The sequence below is a fragment of the Antechinus flavipes genome, chromosome 3 (assembly GCF_016432865.1).
Source record: "Antechinus flavipes isolate AdamAnt ecotype Samford, QLD, Australia chromosome 3, AdamAnt_v2, whole genome shotgun sequence".
In the NCBI taxonomy this organism is placed as follows: domain Eukaryota; kingdom Metazoa; phylum Chordata; class Mammalia; order Dasyuromorphia; family Dasyuridae; genus Antechinus; species Antechinus flavipes.
The window spans coordinates 456540415-456564728 of NC_067400.1; the positions used below are offsets into that span (position 1 = coordinate 456540415).

Below are 24314 nucleotides of genomic sequence, written 5' to 3' on the forward strand. Positions count from 1 at the left end.
GGAACTCATTTTTTTAAAAAAATTATATTAACAGAAACACTAAAAGAAAAATCCTAGTTGTAAGAATTCAGTTTCTTTGAACTGAATTCCTCAATAAGTTAGTTCTTCAATAAATAATTTCAAAATATATAATAAATTTTACTTCCTGTTACAAATGCCTTAATCCTCAAGAAGAAAGTAAAAGATAGGAGAGAAAGATGTCACTGAATCACCAAAGAAATAACACAGAATGTTCAATCTTTTTCAATGAATGCAATTAAACTTCTTGAGGAAAATAAGAAATGGGCTTGTGATAAGAATAGTAGAAGCAATATATTCATTGACTGATCATTTTGCTTTACACATATTTTAACATAAAAAATTAATTTCTATTTTTAAATGGAGTGAATTAAATGAAATGAGTGTTTTGAGTACATGCCTATGCTAGACTGCAAACAACATGAAGGACAGATACAAATTATCTTCTCTAATTCTGTATTTCAAACAATGCTCAGCATAGTGCTTTGTATACAAAAAGCATATGCTGCTTGTTTAATAGGAAGAATCCTTGGCTGGCATTCTCATTAAATTCTGAATTCTCCCAAGGTCCACTCTTGAGACATCACCACAACTTTTATAGCCTCAAATTGGAGCTATTTGGAAAGTTTACAAAAGCATAATAGAATTTTCAAATTGAATATTATTTGCTTTTTTAAAAAATAAAAAATAAAAATAAAATAGACCTAACCAAAAATGGTAAAGATCATATCAGGGTTAAACTTACCTGAAACTGAGCCATTAGAGCCAATGGATTATTCTGACTGTTATCAAATGTTAAAACATCAAAAATGCCAGCACAATTTACTCGCAACCTTTAAGAATTAAAGAATTAGGGAAGAGACAGAGAAATTAATTTTTATTTATATATTATTATACTTCTTGAGATTTCTATAATAAAATTTTTATTTTTTCCCAATAATGGCAAATCTCATTACCAAAAGAATTTAAATAATTGGCTACACTATGCCTCCTGAAATAACTATATGCTATAAAAAGCTTAATTCCAATCTGTATAGAGCATGTGAATTAAGAATCCTACTATTCTTTTCTCCCTCCCAGTCTTCACCTGAATGCCAATTTATAAGATTTTATAAAGAAATTTCTGGATACTTTTTCTTTCTTTTTTCTTTTTGCTGAGGCAATTGGGATTAAGTGACTTGTCCAGGGTCACACAGCTGGGAAGTGTTAAGTGTCTGAGATTACATTTGAACATAGGTCCTCCTGACTTCAGGACTGGTGCTCTATCCACTGCGCCACCTAGCTGCCCCCCCCTTATATTTTTTAGATGGTATCAAAAATTATTTTTGCTTTGCTGATTAAATCTTTCAAGCTCACATCAAATAAAAGAAAGAATTCAAAAACACAATAGATAACTGAATAAGATACACAAAAGAGCAGATTTAAACTATCAACTACTAACTATTTAAATATTATTAATCTCTCAAATATTGGTAACTAAGTAGAAAATAACATAACACAAATGAATAGCGTGAGTACCTTGTTTTGCCAGTTATCAGAATCTTTGTTGGGTCCATCACACGACATGCCAGACCTGCTGTATGAATAGTTCTCAAAGCAGAGCTGAGCTGGACAACATACGCCCAGATAAGAGATTCTGGCAATAACCCAGCATGCTGTCTTGGTAATGGCCCATCATGCTGACCTAAAAAGCAAAACAAAACAAAACAAAAATTTATACATGTGTACATTATGTCATAGTTTTATTTCAAACAAAAAATTTAAAAATATATCCCAAAATAAGAAAAAAAAAAAAAAACGGCGGCGGGGGGGTGAAATAGGAAGGGAGAGAAGACAATATACAGAATCTAGCACAGCATTCTCCACAGTATAGGAACTTAAATTGTTGTGAATAGAAAAAAAAAAAATTGAACATTCCAAAACTACAATTTAAAAGGCATTAAGATATTTATATGCAACTTAAAAACAATTTAAAACCTCCCAAATACTTGCCCACTATGGATATATTCAACAAATGAATGAGTGTCACTTTAAATAAGATGAAGAGTTCTCCCTATTTCACCTAAGAATATTGTCGGTTATACTATATGATTGATAAATTCAGGGAATATTATGCCATAGTTTTTGCAAATTAAATGTTGGATTGAATACATAGTCAAATCTCACTTTCAATTGGGATAGAGATCTGTGCCATTAATAAAGTCAATAATAAAGATAGATTCTTGATCAATGAAAAATCAGAAGAAATAATGAACTATTTCAGTATGCTTAATCAGAATCACCAAAGAAATAAGAAGACAAGTAAAGACGAGTAGATGACAATAGCAAAGTAGCAAATGAAAGCATAGGAGAGATAAAGAAACAAGAGTTCACTGTGAGGAACTTCACATGATTGCCTGGGGACTGGGATCGAGGGAATAGACTTTGATTTTCTACAAGAATGAGCAATAAATTGTTCATATCATATTATTGATGATTTTTTTAAAAAGCTATGCCTGTATCTGATCTTTCAGAGGTAACAAAAGCACTAAGAAAAAAATGCTCACTGTTCTACTAGAAACTTTAGGGTTTGACAAAAATTCAGGTGAATAGTATTGAACAAACATACAGAACAGAATGGAGCTGCTGAAAGCAAGAATGAGAATAAATGATCCTTAATATTTGTGGTTCTGGATAATATTCCATAACCTTTCCCTGACCAATTAAAAAAAAAGATATTTAAGTGATTTTTTGCAATCACAAAATGTTTTCAGAGCAGGAGTTTATTTATAGCTCACAGTGCCTTTTTAATATTTTGAAGAAAATATTATAAATATCAACAAATTTTAGAATGGCAATTATCTTAAATGAAATGAAATTTGTAACAAATAATGCATATTGCTATTGAAACATAAAAAGTTATTATCCAAGACTTGTAGTGGCATATAGCAATTTTTAAAGGATGCAGTGCCCATGATGTGGGCAGAAAATTTAGCTTTTAATTTCTTCTAAAGTAGTAACTTTTTTTCTACAACTTTAGAAATAATACTCTCTATTTCTCAATTTTAGGAATGATTCTTATCACTCGATTTGTGCCTCAGTCAAATTAGCAAGCACTTTAATAAGGAACTGTTCCAAGTACTAGAAACACAAAGAAAATAAAAAACAGACACTACTCGAGGGAGCTTACATTCTAATCAGGGAGACAAACATGCCAAAAACTTTTGGGGAAAACACTATTTGTGGGGATGAAAAAGGTTGGAAAGCCATTTGCAAAAAGGATTGTATGAGTTGAGTTTGGAAGCAGTGAAGCACAGATAAGGAGGACAACATTTCAATTGTCAGTGTACAGTATGAAATAGGGAGATGGAAGGTCATTTGTGAAGAAATAAAAGAAGGCCAGTATTGGTGGTAAAATATATGAAGGAAAGTAAAGTTTAGGGTTTTAAAAACCAAATTAAGCATTTTATATTTGTTGGCATATGTAATAGGGAGCCACTGGACTTTACTGAAGGTGGGTAAGGGCAAATTATATTACCAGATCTATAATTCTAGAAAAACCCCAAAGTAGCATTAAGAAAGAAAGGGGAATATAAAAAAATATGTTGCAAAGACAGGACAGAAAATAGGAACAGAATGTTTTGGAAGATGGAATGAGAAGATAGGAATTGATATGAAAAAGCCAAAGATAAGATACCTGTATTATGAGGTAGGAAGGATAGTAGTATTCTCAGCTGTAGGAAAGTTAGGAAAGAGAAGAGTTTTGAGGAAAAGTTAGGAACATGTTAAATTTAAGAAGTCCACAAGACATTCAAGTAGAGATGATCAACATGGCAGATGGAGATTCTAAACTAGAAACCAGGAGAGGTTAGGGCTGAATAAACAGATCCGAAAATCATCTGCATAGAGATAAATACATCAATGGGAGATGATAAGATCATCACTAAGTAAAATAGTATATAGAACCCAGGAGAGTCCCTGGGGAATACTCATGTTTACTAGTATGACTTAGATAAAGATTCCACAAAGGAGACTTGAGGGAAAGACAAAGGGAGGGGGTATAAGGAGAAAAAGAGCAATGTCTCTTTTCTAGTTATACTCCAAAAAGAGTATTTTCCAAGAAAGAGTATCAAGAAGAGGATCGACAGTATCAAAGGCTACTAAGAGACAAAAAAGTTTGAGCACTCAGAAAAGAATATTAGAATTAAGAAATCATTAATATCTTCTTGAAAGCAGTTTCAGTTGAATGATGAGGTTTGAAGCTAAAGACTGCTTAGAGTTCCGAAGTCAGTAAAAGAAGAGATACATAGCTATCTATTATAGAGAGCTTTTCTTAAGCAATTTAGCCGTGAAAAGTGAGGTGGGATATGGAATAGTAGCCAGGGGAAATGGCTGGATCAAGTGAGGTTTTTTTTTTTTTTAAAGTTGAGAGAGACATCAATCTGTTTCTCAAGCAGCAGAGAAACAATAAAAACCGGGGAAGCAGTAGAATATTAGAGGCAGATAATGCTGAAGACCATAGATAAAATGGGTTGGAGTAGGCACATAAAGGGATCTGCCTTAGCAAAGAAGGGCCATCTTTTCATTTGAGTTAGGAGTGAAGTAGGAAATAATAAAAGAAGACATCGGAGTGACATAAAATGAGGAAGAGAGGAAAAAAAAGTGGCTCTTGATAAGTGATCTCAATTCTTTCAGTGAAGTATGAAGCAAGTTCTCAGATGAGAAGGTAGGAGAATGGGACAATTTGGTAGGGATGAAAAATTCTGGAATACCTGATATCGTGAATGAAATAAGAGATTCGATTAAGGAAGGGTAAAAGAAGTACTTTCTTGCAGTGATGGCCCAGTTGAGACTGTATAAAATAACTTTGTACTTGGCCTATTCAGCAAGGTTTTGTGATTTTCCCCAGCTCTGTTCAGCAGCACATATTTGAAAGGAAATAAATGGTGAAGGTAATCAAAGAATTGGTCCTTGGCAAGGCAAGATCATATATTGAGATAAGGGAACTGAATGTACATGATACTGTAAAGCTGAATTGGTTCACCAAGGGGTCAGAACAGGAAAAGAAGGGAAGAGAATGAAGTCAGCATATGTGTAATGGCCTTAGGAAAAAGTAGAAAAGCTGGAAGTCACTATAAGAAAGAGCAGCAAGGCAGAGAGCTGTAAGACATACAGAAAGAATAATAAAAGAATATTGTCATATATAAAAATTTCAACATCCATGAGCAAAGAAATAAAAACAAGTAGGATTTAAATTATAATCATCTCTGTGTATAGTTGAGGAAGAAGTGGAGAAGTCATCACAAGGAAGCTAATATACCATTAAATGTTTTTTTTTTCCTCCCCAAATTAAAGAACTAGAATTTCTCCTGCTTCTTAAGTTTAGGGTTCAATAGATTTCCCAAGAATAAAAGCTAATTAGAAAACTAAGAATAATGAAAATCATATTAGCTATTGTCAAGAGTAAACTCTCCCTGTCAATGCATGAACTCTTATGAAGTCATAATTTAGAAACAGATAAAATTCACATCTGATCTTCTCTATGTAAAATATACATTACACCATTCCTACAAAAGAGATAGTGAATTGCCTTCTAAGAAAACAATTTTCATTGTCTCTGAGAAGCATAGTTTCTAATCATCCTAAAAATAGTAGAGTATGTCATCAAGAAAAATGACCACTGGCCTGATACAGTTCCTCAATACATATATACCATTTCATTCATGAAGAAGGTCACAATTTCCTTTAATGTTTCAGGTTTTTATTCATCAAGGGAGTAAAATCTCAAAGGAGCTCAAGGAAATTAATGGTTAATAATAGTGAATTTAAAAATTTAACCAAGATTTTATGTCTATTCTACATTGTGGATTATTATCCAAAAGTTTGTGTATCTAGATTTAATACAAAAAGGACTCTGCTAAAAGACTATGATTTGGAAATAACAGCATTAGAAACTTCATTGCCTTGTAATTGAACATACAAAGCATTTTATTCAATTTGATAATACTTCAACATGTTTTCAGTTTAAATATTAAGAAAAATATTGCTATTATTAAAGCAGTATTGTAATCAGAAAAATTGACATATTTATGATAAATATGAATATTTTACTCCTGGGAAATGTTATATTATATTTAATATTCTTAACATACCAAAAACAGTAAATACAGAAGCTCCAGAAGAAATCTATAAATTAAAGAAGTTAACAGTCATTTCACAGGTGTTCATTACCAAAATAACCCAAGTTCTTACAACTATATTCATCTGTCAAGGAAAAGCTGTACCTATACCACATCCCTTTCAACAAAATTCTATGTGCTTGCAAATGACATAGCAAAATGGAAAACTATACAACTGACCACACTTCATGACCAAGAATTTTATGAGAAACAGCCATGTAACCACAAATTTCTTGTTTTAACTGTCAGAAATCAGAGAATAAAATAAGAAGCAAAGAAACATTTTAAAAGTTCTTTAGTTTTGTGTTGTTGTTTCCCTAAGTAGATAGTTCTGCAATCTGAATGTAGTCTTCATAAGACCACAACCTTCAAAACATCTGCTAGATCATGAATTCAAGACTTTATAAAACCAGAACAGTGGAACGGAGCTCATCAAAGATCTGTTAAAGGAACAAAAAAAGCTCAAATCTTTCACTAGCCAAAAAATCAGAAAATAAGATAGCCAGAATAAGAAACTCAGAGACTCAATAGGAAGAACATCTATTATGTAAAAGTACTTTTTATTTTTCTTATGCATCTGTATTCACTCACTCCCACTACTAAAAGAAATGCTCACTTTTAGAACAGTATTTTCGCAGACCTTGATCTAAACAGACCTCCCATCTTCCTACCAGAAAGTTGACACAAATGAAGAACTCTCTGTAGAAGAAATACCTTTCCTGAGAACCTCAACTGACATCAATTCTGCATCTCCTACCTGTAATGAAATAAAAAAATTCTCTTCACAGGAAAAATAAAACTATTTCTCTCAAATTTTATGTCAACATGAGATTAAAATGGGGCAGCAAAATGGTGCAGTGTATAGACTGCTGGGCCTGAAATCAGGAAAACCTGAGTTCAAATCCAGCCTCAAACACTAGCTGTATGACTCTGGGCAAGTCATTTAACCCTCTTTGTTTCAATTCCTCATGTATAAAATGAGCTGGAGAAAGAAATGGCAAACCACACAGTATCTTTGCCAAGAAAACTCCAAAAGGGTCACAAAGAATTAGAAACAACTTTTTAAAAATGACTAATACAAGAAGAAATTAAAATGTGACTTTATTTCTCCATTTTTTTTTTAATGAACAACTAGCTCAAAGGAACAAAAAAGAAATGGGTCTCTATTTAAATTCAGTTTTTCTTGAAGACCCTTTACAATATTTATTTTGAAGCATGACTATCTATACAACACTACTTTTCATATTCAAAAAATATTTAGTATACTCCTCTCACCCTCTTTGATTTCTTAAAAATTTGGGGGTTTATTGTCCCTGTTCTTCATTAATTCTTTAAGCCCACAAATATAAGTCATAGAAAATTAAGATAATCTGTTATCTAACCCTATTTCTTTAAGCTATTCTTTATTAAAATGAAATAGGATCCATTAGCTGAAAGATTAAGGGTTGAATTTATCCACATCTAATAACCAAACATAACACCTCTTCCAGGGAGCATTAAGTAGTTTTCAAGATAGAATTCACTTATCATTTTCTTACCCCACTTTCTTTTTGTGAAATAGGCATCAGCACCTGGGTCATTAAAATGTCTGCTCATCATCGTTTCTCCTCCAGCATGGAAATCATACGCAAACACAAGGGCTTAAAATAAAACACAAACAGGCAATTTGTTACTTAAATTTGGTTTCATTTGCCAATGAACCCACTAATAGAAATGTAATTACAAGTTACTCACAATGCTCTCCAAATGCCTTAGTGGTAAATACTTCACGCAATGTTACAATATTTGAGTGTTGAATTTTTTTCCACATGTCAACCAATACCATACATTTTGTATTAACAAGTCGAAAACCTAGCAAAATAAAAACAAATTATATTTGTCTTTTATAGTACCAGATAGTGGAATTTTCACATCATAAGTCTAACAAAAGTGTCTTGACTTATAAATTGAAAAATAAATTGTATGACTTTTTTTTCAAGATAAGTTAACTTTTTCATTACTATATTTTAAACTTAAATCAATCAATACATTTAGAATTGTTTAAATCATCTTACGTGCACTAATGTTTCAGCAAAGATAAATGATCTTGCTTACCATGTATTCTCCGAAGGCAGTATGGCAGATCATCTTTGCTGTTTACAGCTTTGTAGCATGATGTGATATACCCAAAGTTACTTGATTTCTGTATACGGTTGGGTGGTGGCAGTGGTTCTAAAGGGAAAAGGCTATGGTAGCTGTCGACTTCTGCAGGAACTGCTACAGCAATTTATAGGAAATAACTTTAGATTCTCAATACTTGGAAAGTTATTCAATAGTATTAAAAAAACCAAGAAAGATACTGAAAATCAATGAAGTATCTGAATATACTTTTATATTAAAACTCACAGAAAATATTCAGAAATGGTTCTTTAAATCAAATTCTCATTTTTGTCTTTTAGCATTCTGGAACCCATATCATACAATTACCAAAACCAGTAAATCCCATGTTTTAAGTTAGCATGAATCTATCATCTTAGTTAGATTATAATTCAATTAAGTTAGAAAGAAAAAAGAAATATCAGAATATTCTCAATTTTGCTTTTGAGAAAATAACAGCAAGATTTGAAGAGATAATATTGCATTTTGAAGAGACATTTATAGTTTATGCAAAAAAACCCAAAAACAAACCGTACACAAGCTTAAACAAGGAGGCAGAATATGCCCACACTATATCTTTCGATTAAGTCTGATTTATCATTCAAATGTGATTTCCTCAGTATGGGAAACAACCACCACAACTGCAGATTGGCAACCTGTCCTTGATTTCTAAGAAAGTTATCTGACGCACTGACAGGTTAAGTCAGTTGCATTTCATTATATAGATAACTGAAGCAGGACTTAAACCCTCTTTTTTCTTCAGGCAATGCTCTATCAAGTATACCACAGAGCTTCATAATCAAAGTGCACTGAAACTATTTCAAAAAGTAAAGTCACAAAACTAAATTTATAAAATTTTTGACTCTTTCATGTAATCATGCTTTAAGTAAGTAGACATTTAGATGGCACAGGGGAGAGAGGGCTAGACTAAGAATCAGAAAGATCTGAGTTTAATTAAAGCCTCAAATACTCACTAATTTTGTGATGAATCAGTTTCTCCATCTTTAAAAAGGGAACCTTATTAGTACTAGCCTCAAGATTATTTTGTAAATAAAAAAAAAATATACGTGTGTGTATATGTATATGTGTGTGTATATATATATATGTATATCAAGTGCTCAACAAACTTTTAAGCACTAAGTAAATCCTAGTTACTATTAAATGGAATACAATCCTATCGGGAATTTTCACTAAAAAGTTTTATAGAGGATGTATTCAAAGTGGTCTCATCTACCATACATAATTGTCAATGTCCAGTCTAAGAATTTTTCAATTTTCCAATTCAAGCAACTAGAAAACAAAAAAGTGTATTTCCTCAGTACAATACAACCAATCATCTCCACCATCACTTGATGAGTAGGTAATTATTTTAGTTTGAGACCGAAATCTTTATTCGGAGGATCATCTTTAAAATAACTGCAGAAACAAATTTTAAATGTATCTATTCAGTAAAATTAAATATGGAATTATTTGAGATAGTTACACATTAACTTCCACATAAAGCATATAAAATAATTCTAAATAGTAACAATGAAAGAAATCAGGATAATGCAGTTTCTATAACCATTCATTTCTGAAGAGTTAACATACAAGAATGTCCTCTAAAATCAGATTATGTCTTACACAACCTGTAGCTGTCCAACTTTTGCTTACAGAAGTCTAAGGAGTGAAAAACTATCAACTTCTAGGCAGCAAATTCTAATGAAGTTTTTTTTGCCCCTGACATCCAACCTATATTTCTCTTTCCAGCTTCCATGTATCTTCCCTGCTCTTTTTAGATGCTCAAGAACTCATCAACATCCTTCTTAAAATATCATACCCATAAATGAATGTATCAGCTGGGCTCGATGACAAGGGCAAGGTAAAGTGAGGCTAATACAATCCCTCATTCCCACACTCAGACTTTTTGGATTCAATCTAAAATCTGATTAACTTTTTTTTACTGTCATATAACATTATTGACTCAAGGTGAGCACTTTGCCCACTGAACCCTGCAGATCTCTGGAAAACAAGCTTTTGTTTAACCACACAACCCAAATAAGACTCATCTATAGACAAAATGCATTTTAAAACAAAAAATAAGAAAAAGCAAAATACTAAATCATTTAAACTGGTTTAACACTATATAAAATTGTATCATATTACACAAGCAATCATAAGCATATAATGCAATTATAGTAAACATAACACAAAGAAAGGCAGTGTGATATAGTAAAGGGCTGGCACTGGAGTAAAAAAGTCCTATCTCGGACATATAGTAGGTAAATAACTATAGGCAAATATTTTAACCTGAGAACCCTAGATAAATTTCCAACTCCTCTTTCCTCTTCGCCCTCCAAAAACCCCAACAACTTATTAAAGGTATTTACAATATAGATTAGTGGGAGAGATCCTCAAACAATTTAGCTGTCACAAGTCTACACTCAAAAGAAAAAAATATATACTATCTCACACGCTCTCTCTTTTTCCTCTCTCAAGTTAATTTGCTTTTTACCTGGAATATCTGCTTGATCAATTTGAGCCATTGTTATTAAATGCCTGTTGATCAGCTCCTAAGGGAAAAAACATAGGACCTGTTACAACATAGATCATGACTATTGAACTTCATTTTCTTATCTCAAAACAAACAGATATTCAATTGCCCAATTACATACAATGTCCAATATAGTACCCACAAAATATAACATTTCTGAAGTAGTAAAGAATTCTGTAACTGGATAAGCCTGCATTTAGACTGAGTAGAGTTATGAGTCCCATAACCTATTATTTCTTTTTTTGATTCTGTATAGTTAAAATCTAACCTGAAATTAATTCAGTCCCACAAAACACTACCTATGTAATCCCAGAAAACAAAACAGTTCATTTTAACATTTACAGCTTTGTAGACTAACATGAGACAGATAAAACCATTTCTATTTCTGATTGAGTGTTTAAAGTGTTCCTTTAAGGAAATGGCCTTTAGAAAAGTTCTAATCTGTACTATAGATTTTCTTAACAAAATCATTTATAAAGATAATAGGATTTAGCTCCGGGAATGGCCTCAAAGATTACAAACCAACCATATTATTTTATAGGGGGTTCAGTGAAGATGAGTTATTTTCTCGGTCATGAAATCTAGCTGAGAATAGAATGCTGGTCCTCTTCAGTGGTTCAACAGAATCTTTATGTATGTATGAGATAGAAAGCCCACCACATTTTCTTTATTTGTGAAATGAACTGGCTTCTGAGCTCCTTTAATTTCAATTCTGAAACTATATGATAAAACATATTCCCATAGAAGTTGAGTGTAAAAGTTTAAGTATGATACCTTTGTATAAATACTGATTTCAAAAAAAGTTATACTAATCCACTTGCAACAACATTTAATTTTTATTTGTAAGTTCTGCAAATTGATGAGTTCAGTTAATACTAAATATAAAAATTATGTGTATAAGTATTAGTCAAAAATTACTTACTTTTCAGCTACCCAAAGTAGCAACAAGATTAATTAGACCTGTCTACATTTGAATTATTTAATCGATAATCTACAAATACTTTCAATCTGTCATCTGTAAGAGGTTACGCATTTAAATAATATGTTTTATACTGAAAATCAAAAACATCTTTATTTTCCTCTATCAATACATTTCCTTAATCATAAAGGAAGGTCCTAAATAGTACAAATAATGAATTCCCTAAAGAAGTCACATTATTCAAATTAGCACTGCATATTGGGCCAGAATTATTTACCATAGTTTATACAATCACACCTTAGAATAGTGAGAGTTAGAGTACAAGGTCTCATTTCAAGGGATTCATTATATATAGAGTGAGCAAGCTTCATATACATATCAAGGAAAAATGTTTATTTTTTTTAGTTTAATGTATATCTTACTGCCATATTGATACTTATAACACTTGAGACTACTTCAATACTGCTAGAATATCACATTATTTCTTAGAATTGATTCTTTCTTCCCCAAGTTCTAATAGTTATTTTATGAATTTCTATTCTCAACTACAAAAGCATACCTGCCGGAGTTCATCAGCCATGAAGAAGGAAGGTGCATTTGCTTTTGGTTGCATATATGCAACATGAGGTGCAGTTGGAGGGTAAATATGATAGTTTGGAAATACCTAAGAGGTAAAAAAAAATAAATATAAAGATTTCTTTTAAATATATCACAATTCTGATAAATGTGTAATCTTTATATAAAAAAAGATTAAGTTAGCATTAAATATTGAATCAATTTATTTTTATCACATATATCATTGTAAAGTATTAAAATAAGTAATGTGAAACAATTTGTACATTTAGAGATACAGAAAAGGATTTTAGTTTTGGTGAAAAAAATATGAGCCATGTGGAAAAGAGATACTTATGAAATTTTGAAAGATTTTTCAGTGATTACGAAAAAAGCACGGAAAACAGATGCTAAAGAAAGCTTGGAGAAACTTCCAAGTACAAATTAATACTGCTCTGGCTATCAACACCAGAATCCAAAGTTATCCTATTGCTAACCAACTTTTTGAGGGTCAAAGATCATAGTGCCAATGTACTTTAAAATCCAAGTGAACAGAAGTTTGTAACAAGGTACTTTACTCCCATTTTAAGAAACACCTAAGAAACTATTCTCTTATTTTCTTTTTTTGCCTTTTCTTCCCTCTCCTCTATCTACTCTCACTTTAACTGATCCCATTTCATCGAGGATTGAAGTATAAACAAAAATATACAAATAGTATATTTTATATAAATATTACATCTTATTGAGTAAATATTTGTTCTAAAAACTGAGCTGAATGCTTTTAACTATTCTTTTTCTATATAACAATAAATTACATGTTGAATTCTTTTTCCACAGACCCCTACTGTCAGTGGATCACAAAAAGAAAAAAATTCCCCACCAATCCTTTACCATAACTGCAAGTTCCCCCCCCCCCCAATCATTTATTATATTAACTGACACTTTTTTCTTGTTTTAGTTTCCTCATCTCTAAGTATAATGCCTTTGGTCATAACATAACACAGCAATAAAATATGACTATGAGGCTGCTTTGAAAAGCTGAGACACAAATGAGCTATTTTTAAGCTCTAAAAGTAGACAACAATTTGGAAAAGGAAGAAAATTTACACAGATACTATATTAAAGAACTCAGATAAAAATATAAAGAAAATATCCTTATCCCATTAAACACATATCTCTTTCCTTAAAATTGCAAGTTTTTATTTTGAAATGAGTTGGCTTTTTTTCCCCTAAAGATAAATAATGTGGCCACATTTACATTTTAAAATTATCTAAAGGTTTTTTTTTTTTTTTACTAAGATCCTGAGTCATTAAAATTTTAATGAAGAAATTCATGTATTTATTTTTTTCAAGAAACAAAATTTAAAAAAGGAATTATTCTGGATAACATTAAGGGCATGGCTCTTTAAAAAGATAAGAAAATATAAAATACTATTTAAAGTATGTTCCAATGAAAACCCATGAATTTGTGTTTGATTATCTATTCCATGATCACTTTAGGAGAAAAAATGTCTTTAAAAACAAACAAATTTAATGTAGCACTAAAAGATTATTAAAGATAGTTACAATTTGTGAATTGGTCATTTTTCTGAGACACAATTATGACCAATACATTTTCAAATAAACACCTTTAATTTTATTATCTCTACAGTTTAGAAAAGCAGGTCTAGAAAACCATAACATTTGCTTATATACCAATAGCAGCTTATTACTGAAATGGAGAATGTGGCTTAATCAGCTGCAACTTCTACATTAACACTTAACAAACTGGGGCAAGGAGGGGGAGATAAAATATTTTTAAGCAGATAAGTGGCAGAGTCTATTTGGCATAGACTGAGGCACCCTGGCATATCTTACATCTCTGATAGACTGTTCAGTTGTCCCATGTCTCTTGGTCTTTTGTTATTTATCATAAATTTAAGCCATGTATGGCTTGTGATGCCTTTCTCTCTTCTTCTGAGCCGTGGTTCACCCAGGAGATATCCTATCCAATCATAAGTTCATTCTACTGGCCATTACAGCTGATGAGAAAATGATTAATGCATTCACTTTTCAGCTGTCCCCTCAGTTAACAGGTACATGTTAAGTTTCTAACATGATTTTCTTAGATTTATTGCTTCTATTTGAAAGCCTAACCATAAGGCTAACAGGAACATTTTTATAATCACTGTGAAGAAATGTTTTTATAAGAAGGAAATAAACTGAAATTGTAATAGGCAAGAGGTGCAATTTGGTACACCAATTTATCCAAAATTAAAGGAATCTCAAGAAAGAAATGGGGGGAAAAAAGGATGAAAAAAGGAATTGTGAGAGATTTAAACAAAAATAGAAAACCAAAACTCTCTTTAAGAGAGTGAAATTAGGAGGAGAGGGAGGCAAGAGAAGTTAATGCTTTTAAAAACTAACCATCGTTCCCTTCATTTATATTTGAAGTGATAAAAATGAAAACTTTTATATTAAAGGGCAATTTAGGTTGAAATGTTTTAATAGTATTGATTTCTTCTCCAAAATACACATACCATTCCAGTCAAAGGTGCTGGAGTTGTGTCAGTATAGAAGTATGTTGTTCCACCTACAGTTTCCTTCTGGATAACCTGGCCAGTAGATGAAGTCTGAGAAACAGGATTATTAAGAGGTGTAGAGGCACTAGAAGGCACCAAGTAATTTGCTGGGTTTGGAGTATGACTTCTTCTTCTAGGTGCAGGAGATGTGTGTGGAGTTATTTTAGGGGAATGAAGAGGCGAGGATCCAGCAGAGAGTGACATTCCTGAAGAAAATGTAAAATATTTTCTTAACTAAATCATCTGTTTTTCATAAAATAGATTAATAACCGTTAATTTATGAAAAACTCATTTTAGTCATTCTAAATCCTACTCAAGAAAAGGTAATAATAAAGCATAACTTTGAAGAATTTTATGAAGAGAATATGTTCAAAGTTTCCCTTAACATGCAGTAATTATCATCAAAGACATTAGAAAGCACACAACACAAATTTCTTCTACATCAAAATTTATATAAAATATATCAATGTTATAAGAATAATTTCTCAAAAGAATTTAAAAATTCTACTGTTAATAGCAAGATTCTGTTTAACAATTATCATTTTCATTTTTAATATAGCTATGCATATCACAATCCCAAAATATATTCTAAAATATTAACAAGTGTCAAAGGTAAATATACCTATTTTCAACTCAATGTAGTTAATCACACTTTTTTAGGCACCAGGCTTAATCTGTTTACTCTAAGAGTAAGAGACTGAACTGATTATTGAAATGACTGAAATGATTAAGCACATGATTTTTTAAAAGTCAAATATCTAGGAGCAGCTAGGTGGCGCAGTGGAGTGGATAATGCACCAGCTTGAAGTCATAAAGACCTGAGTTCAAATCTAGGCTCAATGACTTAATACTTCCTAGCTGTGTAACCCTAGGTAAGTCCCTTAATCCCAACTGCCTCAGCAAAAATAAATAAATTAATTAAAATAATAATAATAATACTTTAAAAAATGAATGTCAAATACCTTTTCATACAGTCAAGAAAAAAAGAATGAAAATTAGCTGTTAAATAGGAAAAAAAATAAAAATTGTATTTAAATTATGGCCTGGACATTCATTTAACAATGATCACCAGGGAAATAAAATAAGCCACATCTACCTACATCTACAGAATGTAAGCTCCCTAAAGGAAGGGACTTTCATTATTTTCTTTGTATTCCTAGTACCCAGCAGGCATTTAATAAAATGACTATTGACCAACTGAAACACAGTAGATGAAATAGTAAAATATGAAAAAAGTGACATTGTCTTTGCTCTCCAGGAACAAGTGCTATTAGTACACTAAAGTCTTTAAGGGCATGGTGCCAACCAAAAATGTGCTATATAAATGCTACGCAAACTCAATTTGAATTAATGAAGAATTTCAATAGTGGGAAATATAGCTAACTGAATATATTATTTATAAAAATAGTGAGAACATCTTTTAGCTGAGAACAGACTGTTCAGATAGAAAACTTACAAGGCTACAGTTGAGTTTGTCAAGCAGTAAGGATTTTTGGAATATCAATAGGTGTTTCAACATTCATAAAAGTCACATTACTTTTTGGTAAAAGAAGTATTCTCAAAATCTTGCCAAACTATAAGGCTAGTCATAATTACTTCTCAGTACCATGACAATACAAATGTGGTATCAAGAAAAGTAGGTACAACACAAAATAAGGAAAAAACTTTGAAAATCTTCTCTCTTCTGTTATGACATGTTTATCACCAACTATACCCAGAGATCATATATTTTAAAACACCGTCATATGGAATTTGTGGTTTACAACTGTTTCACAATTTCAGCAGAAAGCAGAATGACGTTCCTGAAGAAAATGTAAAACACATCCTTACCTAAATCACCTGTTTTTCATAAAATAGATTAACATAATAGATGAAAAACTAATTTTAATCATTCTAAATTCTTTTCAGTAAAAGGTAATAAAGTATAATTTTAAAGAATTTTACGGAGAATATTTTGACATTCCTTTTTAAAATGCAGTTATTTTTAAAAATTAGATAACACACTATAAAACAAATCTTTCCCACATGCTAATCACCTCTTAAAACAAAAGTGTACAGATAAAACAGACTTTATAGTATAGTGACTGCCATAGCATGTCAAAAGTGAAGAGAAAGGAGGGAGCTGCCATTACCAAAATAAAAATTTTTGAGGAAGTAGTGCTTCTTAATTTTTTCAATTCACCCCCAAATACTGTATCAATGCCATTACATACAAAAAGAGTGGCAACAGCATGTAACAATATATGCGGTAATAAAATATAAAAATATTAACTTCATATGAAACTCAATATAATGAGAAGAGAATTTAAAAGTCAAAAGACCAAGAGTGGTAACAATATGTAAAAATATTAACTTCATATGAAACATAATATATAATGAGAAAAGGACTTAAGAATCAAAAGACCAAGAGATAAAGTTACGCTCACTTTATATATAACATATTACAAACCCTTTTCTTTTATTGTGAAGCAAAAAGATAATAGTACCATCTTTATACAATGTCTTACAACAATGTTGTATATTAATTAGAGAATAACTATCTGGTACATGAGCTTGAAGCTTAGAAAAGATGAGTGATTTACTCAATCACATAAAAAGTAAATACTGAAGCCAATTGGCCTTCTGAAATCATTAAGATCTCTGTCTATCATGTAACAGCATCTACCAAGACATGTACTTGGGAAAAATTACTAGAGTTTTGCAATAGACATGGAAATACAGGTAAGAGGAAACAGCCACATAGTTGAAAACTATATAAACTGGCAAAGATGAAAAAAAGATAGGAACAGTCAATGTTGGAGAGGTTGCTGAAGGAAAGTTAACACTACTGCATTGTTAGTAGAGTTGTAAATTAGTACAATCATTCTGAAAAGCAAATTTGTTACCTTTTAATTTGTATACTATAATAGTGCCCTTATTCTTACAACATACTGTAAAAGATAAAATGCAAATTAACTAGCTAAAATGTCCATATACCCAAGGATTACAATATTAGGCATATATCCCTAAGGAGGCCACTGACCAAGGCAAGGGGGGGAAAAAGGCCCCAAATATACCAAAATATTAATAATAGCACTTTTCTATCATAGCAGAGAATTGGAAATACATCAATTATAATGGAATATCACGGTAGCAAAAATTTTAACAATATGCTGAAAACAGAAAAATATAGAAAGACCTGTGTGAATTATGAGGCTAAGTTGAGCCAGAAAAATAGCCTAAACAAATGAAAGTGAAATATTATGGAAAAAAAAATTTACAGAGAACAAGATTGGTCTACCTAGAAGAGTTATGAGAAGACGCCAACCCACCAATTCTTTGCAGAGATGGAAAATATGAAGTCATGGGTATATAAAATGTATATAATGAATGCTGAAATTTTTTCTCTTTTTTCTTAAAAAAAAAAAATCCTTCTCATAAGTAATGGTGAAGAAGAGATATAGAGGAAAATTTAGACAATGTGAAGAGAAAGATAATAAAACTTGTTTTGTTTTGTTTTATTTTAAAGAAGACAACAGGGACAACCCATTCCAAAGGTACTAGATTTGGAATCAGAGGACCTGGGTTGAATCCTTATTTTGATTTTTGATCTTGGGTAAACCACACTGCTTCTCTAGGCCTCAGTTTCTTCATCTATTATATAAGAAAACTGGGGTGGATGACTATAAGATCCCTTCTGCCTTTAAATCTATGACTCTATGATCTATGTGAAAATCCTTTAAAAACACAACAATCAGAAGGGGTCCTTGGCCTTTTTTCTATCAAAAATACCTTTGGTGACCTGAAGAAAACCAGGCTTAAAAGGAAACCCTTTATAATGAAATTCAGAGTATTCCAAAACCAAATAAATTGTTGGGTCCCAGAATAAGGACTCCTGACTGAGAGAAAGAAAAGCTTTAGAACAGTTGGGGACGAAGAAGAGAAAGAAAAGTAAAGGGCTCAGAACAATATTTTAGGAGTGTACAGCGGTTAAGTCTTGTGTTTATGTTAATGAGCATTTGCCTAAAAAACTAAACAGCAAGTATAAGTCTGACAATGATTTGCCTAAGTCTTCAATTCAATGTTCAATTAAGCCTGGACAGAATTGACTTGTTAAGGATTTTGAAGGTCAGGCCTCAGTCTCCATCTGTTCATGTTTGTTCTTCTTCCTAACAGCCAGGGATGTAGGATCAGGGTCTTTGATTAAATTTCCTTTAACCTTAGGGAGATAATATATTCAACCTCCATAGGGAGCCTCATCAAAAGTGTTTCTTCCCTCTAATTTCAAACAGACTCCAAGGAATCTATCAATTGGTCCAAGAATTCATCATTTGTCCTACACCAACTCATTATAGAGTTATAGCTATTTCATAAAACTTGTCTTTGATTTGCATTGTTTAAAGGGTTTATTTGATGTCAAATCCTTTAATAATTGCTTTCTTATAGAATAAAACTTTTTTCTTTCATTACCTAGTGAGTATTTTGAATTGTTTTCCTTGGTAAAACAAGACTTTTCTAAAACTGTGGCTGTACCTATATATCTCTTGTTCAAGGAAATAATCAAATTATCATTACTACTGCTGATTGGAAAGGCTGTAACAATCACAATTCCAATGGTTTTACTACAAGTCTAAGTTGTAAATTGTCTAAGAGAAATCTCCATTGTTTGGACACCATGTCCCACCCTCTCATAATAACCCATGTCCATTTCATTTCTACCTTTATCAGGTACTATACTAAGTGCTTTACAACTATCTTATTTGATTCCCTTCTCCTTATAGCTTTTGGAACCTCATTCTATCAAATTGTCCTTCAAATCAGACTGTATGTAGCTCTCTCCAGAAATTACTTTGTATAATTTTAAACAGAACTTCCTAGACAGATATTGTTTCCATGCAATAAAACGTAAATTCTTCAAGCGCAGACATTATTTAATTACTTCTTTTTTTTCAAGTGCAGACACTATTTAATTACTTCTTTTTTTTCAAGTGCAGACACTATTTAATTACTTCTTTTTGTTTTTATATCCTTAGCATATTGTACATTGCCTAAGACATGGCAGGTATTTAATAAATGATTTTTAAATTGAAATTCCAGGATATGAAACATTCTTCCAACAGTAATTTGGACATTATAAGAGATTTGAATATTTTTGTGTCCAGAAAGCAGATAAACCAGGTTCCTGGCAGCTGCTTAATTCAAAAAAAGCTGCCTTTGTACAGGAAGCCAGTTTTAAAAAGTCTTGTTTTAGCAGAGAGTGCCTTTGCTAACCAAGGAAAACAATTCAAAATGGTTTTATAATAATGTTTTAGAAAGAAGTTCAATCTTTAATGTGTACACAATGACATGCATAATGAAATTTGGTGCATTTATATGGAAGGTTGATCTCATCTTTTACATATATATAATATAACCAGTCATACTCAATAGGTAATAAAAGAAAAAAGTTTTGTCCCATAAGAAAGCAATTATTAAAAGATTTGACATCAAATAAACCCTTTAAAGAATGCAAATCAAAGACAAGTTTTATGAAATAACTATTACTTTAACAAACCTGAATCAAGTATTTCTTTCATGTAGTAACTGTCTTTTTCTCTGAATAATTGGATAACCATTTCTGTTATCACTGAGAACTTGAGAACTTCTCCCTTTCTGGAAGCAATAAAACAAAGGATGACTTTATATGTTTTAAAGAAAAAAAATCTTTTTCAAAAATGCCCATGTATGTTCCACCTTACTTCAGATCAGTTCCTTTTTTTGCAACTATATTTTGTACTTCATCAAGTATTCTGACTTTTTCATGATAAGCAAGAAACATGATAAATGAAAGGTTGTTTGCAGGCGGTATGCATTAATGATTTCATTTGATACTTATGGAATCTCTGGGAAGTGGAGATGATTATTACCATTACTGTTACTAACTTACACACGAGAAAACAAGCTTTACAAGTTTAAATGATTTGCTTGTAAGGCTGCATAGTTGACAAGTAATATAATCTGAGACCCAAGCAAACTCAGGTCATCAGACTCAAGGAATGGTACTTAATCATTGACCATCTCACAATGTTTCCTATTGCAATGTATTTTGTTGTAATTCTTGAGTATGATAAAGTATTCTATTGCCTTAAAAGGAAAAAGAAATACTAGCCAACCTTTAGTTAACTCAAAAAAAAAAAAAAAAAATTGGAGTTCCTCAGAGAGCCCTTCAATACAATACAGGTTGCAAAATATAACTATATACTCTCACACACACACATACACACACACACACGCTTATCTATATACACTTATGCTCATAAAGAGAAGCAAACTAACTTGAGACTTCCAAATCACAGCAATTTATGTTACTTTTCTAGTAACATAAGCACCTATTACTTTTTCTTGTCCAATGACTATATAATTAGGGAGGGCAAAGATCATAATGGTGAAATAATTCTAAGAATTTTCTGTTTTTAAGTGGAGGAAATTAAAAACTTGCTTTTCACACAGCTTATGAAAATTTAAAGAAACTCTGACAGTCAAAAAATTCTTAGTAATGGTGAATATGACAATGTATCAGACATCATAAAGGGAAAGGCAAGCACAAGTTTAAGAGAAATAAAGATACAGTTTAACTAACTGTATTTTAATTTGGCAACATTAAGTGTTTACTGTATATAAAGCACGGAGCTAGGTAGCCAAAGACACAAAGACAAAAATGAGATCTAGTCTTCATGATCAATCTCTTGGGAAGATAATTACTATAAGTAATAAGGGAGTGAGTACTAACAAACTGAGGATCATAGAATGCTTCATCAAAGAAGTGACAAAGGCCAAGCTTTCAAAGATCAGGATTCTAAGAGGCGGAAAGGGGATAAGGGTAAGAAGTATGGATAAGGGTAATAAGTATAGAAATAAGAAAAAGAATGTTAAGCTTCAGTTTGTTAGGATCATAGAGATATAAGAGAATATGAAATTAGGCTGCAAAAGTAAGTTGGGAGTAGGAAAGGGTGTCTTAAATGCTAGGCATTATCTCTTTTAAACAAGTAGCAAAAGGGAGTAAACAAAGATTTTTTAGCAGGAGCAACAGGGTTACATATGATCTAGGAAAATTATTTTGGTAGCTGTGAAAAAAATGACTAATAGAGGAGGAAGACTGGATACAGGGAAACCAACGGGGACACTACTAAAATAGAGGCAGTGCCTACATAATGCTGATGGCAGTACTGATAAGATATGATACTAACTAGAAGTAGAGCCAAAGAAGAATGATTTGAGGATGACTTCTACGTTAAAAACTCAAGTGACTAAGAAATAGGCTTGAAAAAAAGCAGGTGAGAAGTTTTAAACATTTTACTTTCAGTTACTAGGACAAAATAGGATATCAAGTTTGATTTATTGAACATAAACTAGAGAGCTTAATGCACTCAAAAGAAAAGAAAACTGTCTTTCCCTTCATCACAATTAATTTGAAAATAATCTTTTTAAAGACAATAGCTAGAGCACAAGTTAACATAAAAAGTATACCTAATCATACTAAATATAGCAGACAAGAATAACTAAAGAGTATCTACAGTCAATGCCTACTATTGGCAAATTATCTAGTACAATGCAGATGTTCTAGCCCACCTGAGATGATCTAAAATTTCCAAACCATCCACTATAACAAAATTATACACAGAACAAAAAAAGGACCCAAAAAAAATTTATCTTAAATCATTTATGTTTCAAATTTAGCACAATTCCCATAACATAGAATGCCTCAAAAACTGCCTAATTGATAAAATAGAATTAAATGAACAGAGAGGGTCTTATTAAAAAATAAATGCCTATACACAATTCAGAGCAATTTTTTAAATGGGCTAATTAAGTTCTAACCACAAAGTGACAAAGTACTTATTATTTTAAGCTGACTCCTTAATTACTCACAAAAATTTAGCTACAGAAATATTAACATGGATTCCTCATGATATTCTTTTCTAAAGGATATGTCTTGCCAAATTACTGCCTAGATATTTCATGAATATGAAATATTGTACATTACTGTATAATATAATGCTGTATAATAATAATAAATAATACTGTAAAATAAACAATAATATGCAATTTCAGAAATGAAACCTAAGTTCTTCTGAACTTCTTGAACGGTTCTTGAACTTTTTAAGCAGTTTACATATACCAAATACAATATTACTCAGAAAGTAAATGAAAAAAAAATTTTTATCACTATTTATTACATTTATAACTATGCCAAGATCTCATTATAAAGCTATTTTTAAAAATACCAGCTAAATGCTAGAGGACTTTCAAATAATAAATACAAAATATACTAATAATGGGCTCTTTTTAGAATTTCAAAGACATAACACCTTTGGATGGGTCCCTTCATTGTTTATGTCAACTTTTTGCACTTAAGTAAATACCATTTTAATGAGGTTATAATAATATATAATGCCATAATATATACACATAAACAGGTTTTGAATTATTTTCTAACAATGGCCAAATAGATTTATACTGCTTCAACTATTCTCTAATCACATGACCAACAATAGTCAAGAGCTAGTAATTAGAGCTGCAGTCTACAGAGAATAGCTAATTGAATTCATGGCACCTTAGGTTGGTTTTGAGAACATCAAGCTGAATAGCTAACTAGGAATAGACAATACATAGAATATTTAAGAATTTAAACTGATTGTCCTAAATAGTGATAAAATATTATTAAAGATCACTTTCTTCTACTGTTACTGAGTTAAATAACAAAGGTCATTTAAAAAGCAAGTTTATTAAGGTTAATAACAGGAACATTACAGTAATAGAGTAATATTTGTTATGTGTGGGCAGAAAGTGTAAGTCATAAAAGATCTCAGGGGTTTGGATCCCAGGACTGACTTTAAGGAAGTCACTCTCTCAATATCCTCATATAATACAGATATTAATAAACTCTTTCATAGGACCAATGTGAGGAAAGTGCTTCATGAACCTTATAGCTGTATGTAAATGTATCATCATTACAATAACTGTTACTGACTCATAAAATTAGCTTAAAATATCTGATCTCCTAGATATGGTTTCCAAATTAAGTATATAGTAATGAATGAACTTATAAACATGTAAAATGTTTTAACTGTTGCAATTCAGTGCTAAATGTTGACTTATATGGGGAATATTTTAGCATTTAACAAAAATGCATTTAAGTGGTATGCACAATCTTAGGAGGGAAACTAATTCTGCTCTACAAATTGGAACACCATCAAATGCCAATCAAGGCTTCAAACATTTTATTCATCTGTCATTAAAATCTTATCCCATACTAAACAAATGCTTGAGTCAATAAGGAAATGATGTAGAAAACCAGAAATAAATCATTTGAATATTATAATAATAACTTACCATCATAAGTCAGTTTCTTGAGAGTACCTCTTGGGAGGTATTCTTTTTAAAACTTCATTTAAACTAAGATCCCTTACCTGTTGTAA

At 31.4% G+C, this 24314-nt stretch overlaps 1 protein-coding gene across 3 annotated transcripts in view; it reads right to left on the bottom strand.

The window, feature by feature from the left end:
- The window catches only part of PAN3 (poly(A) specific ribonuclease subunit PAN3), a 130300-nt gene that overhangs the window by 17856 nt on the left and 88130 nt on the right, over positions 1–24314 (bottom strand). For 2 of the 3 annotated variants that reach the window (XM_051986528.1, XM_051986525.1), the window contains 8 exons: positions 14836–15083; positions 12324–12428; positions 10807–10864; positions 8271–8432; positions 7911–8027; positions 7715–7816; positions 1537–1702; positions 764–851 (listed from right to left, as the gene is read on the bottom strand). In XM_051986528.1, coding sequence (XP_051842488.1) covers positions 764–851; positions 1537–1702; positions 7715–7816; positions 7911–8027; positions 8271–8432; positions 10807–10864; positions 12324–12428; positions 14836–15083 — 1046 coding nt within the window. The remainder of the gene's footprint in view (positions 1–763; positions 852–1536; positions 1703–7714; positions 7817–7910; positions 8028–8270; positions 8433–10806; positions 10865–12323; positions 12429–14835; positions 15084–24314) is intronic. The other variant, XM_051986527.1, reaches the window with a different exon arrangement.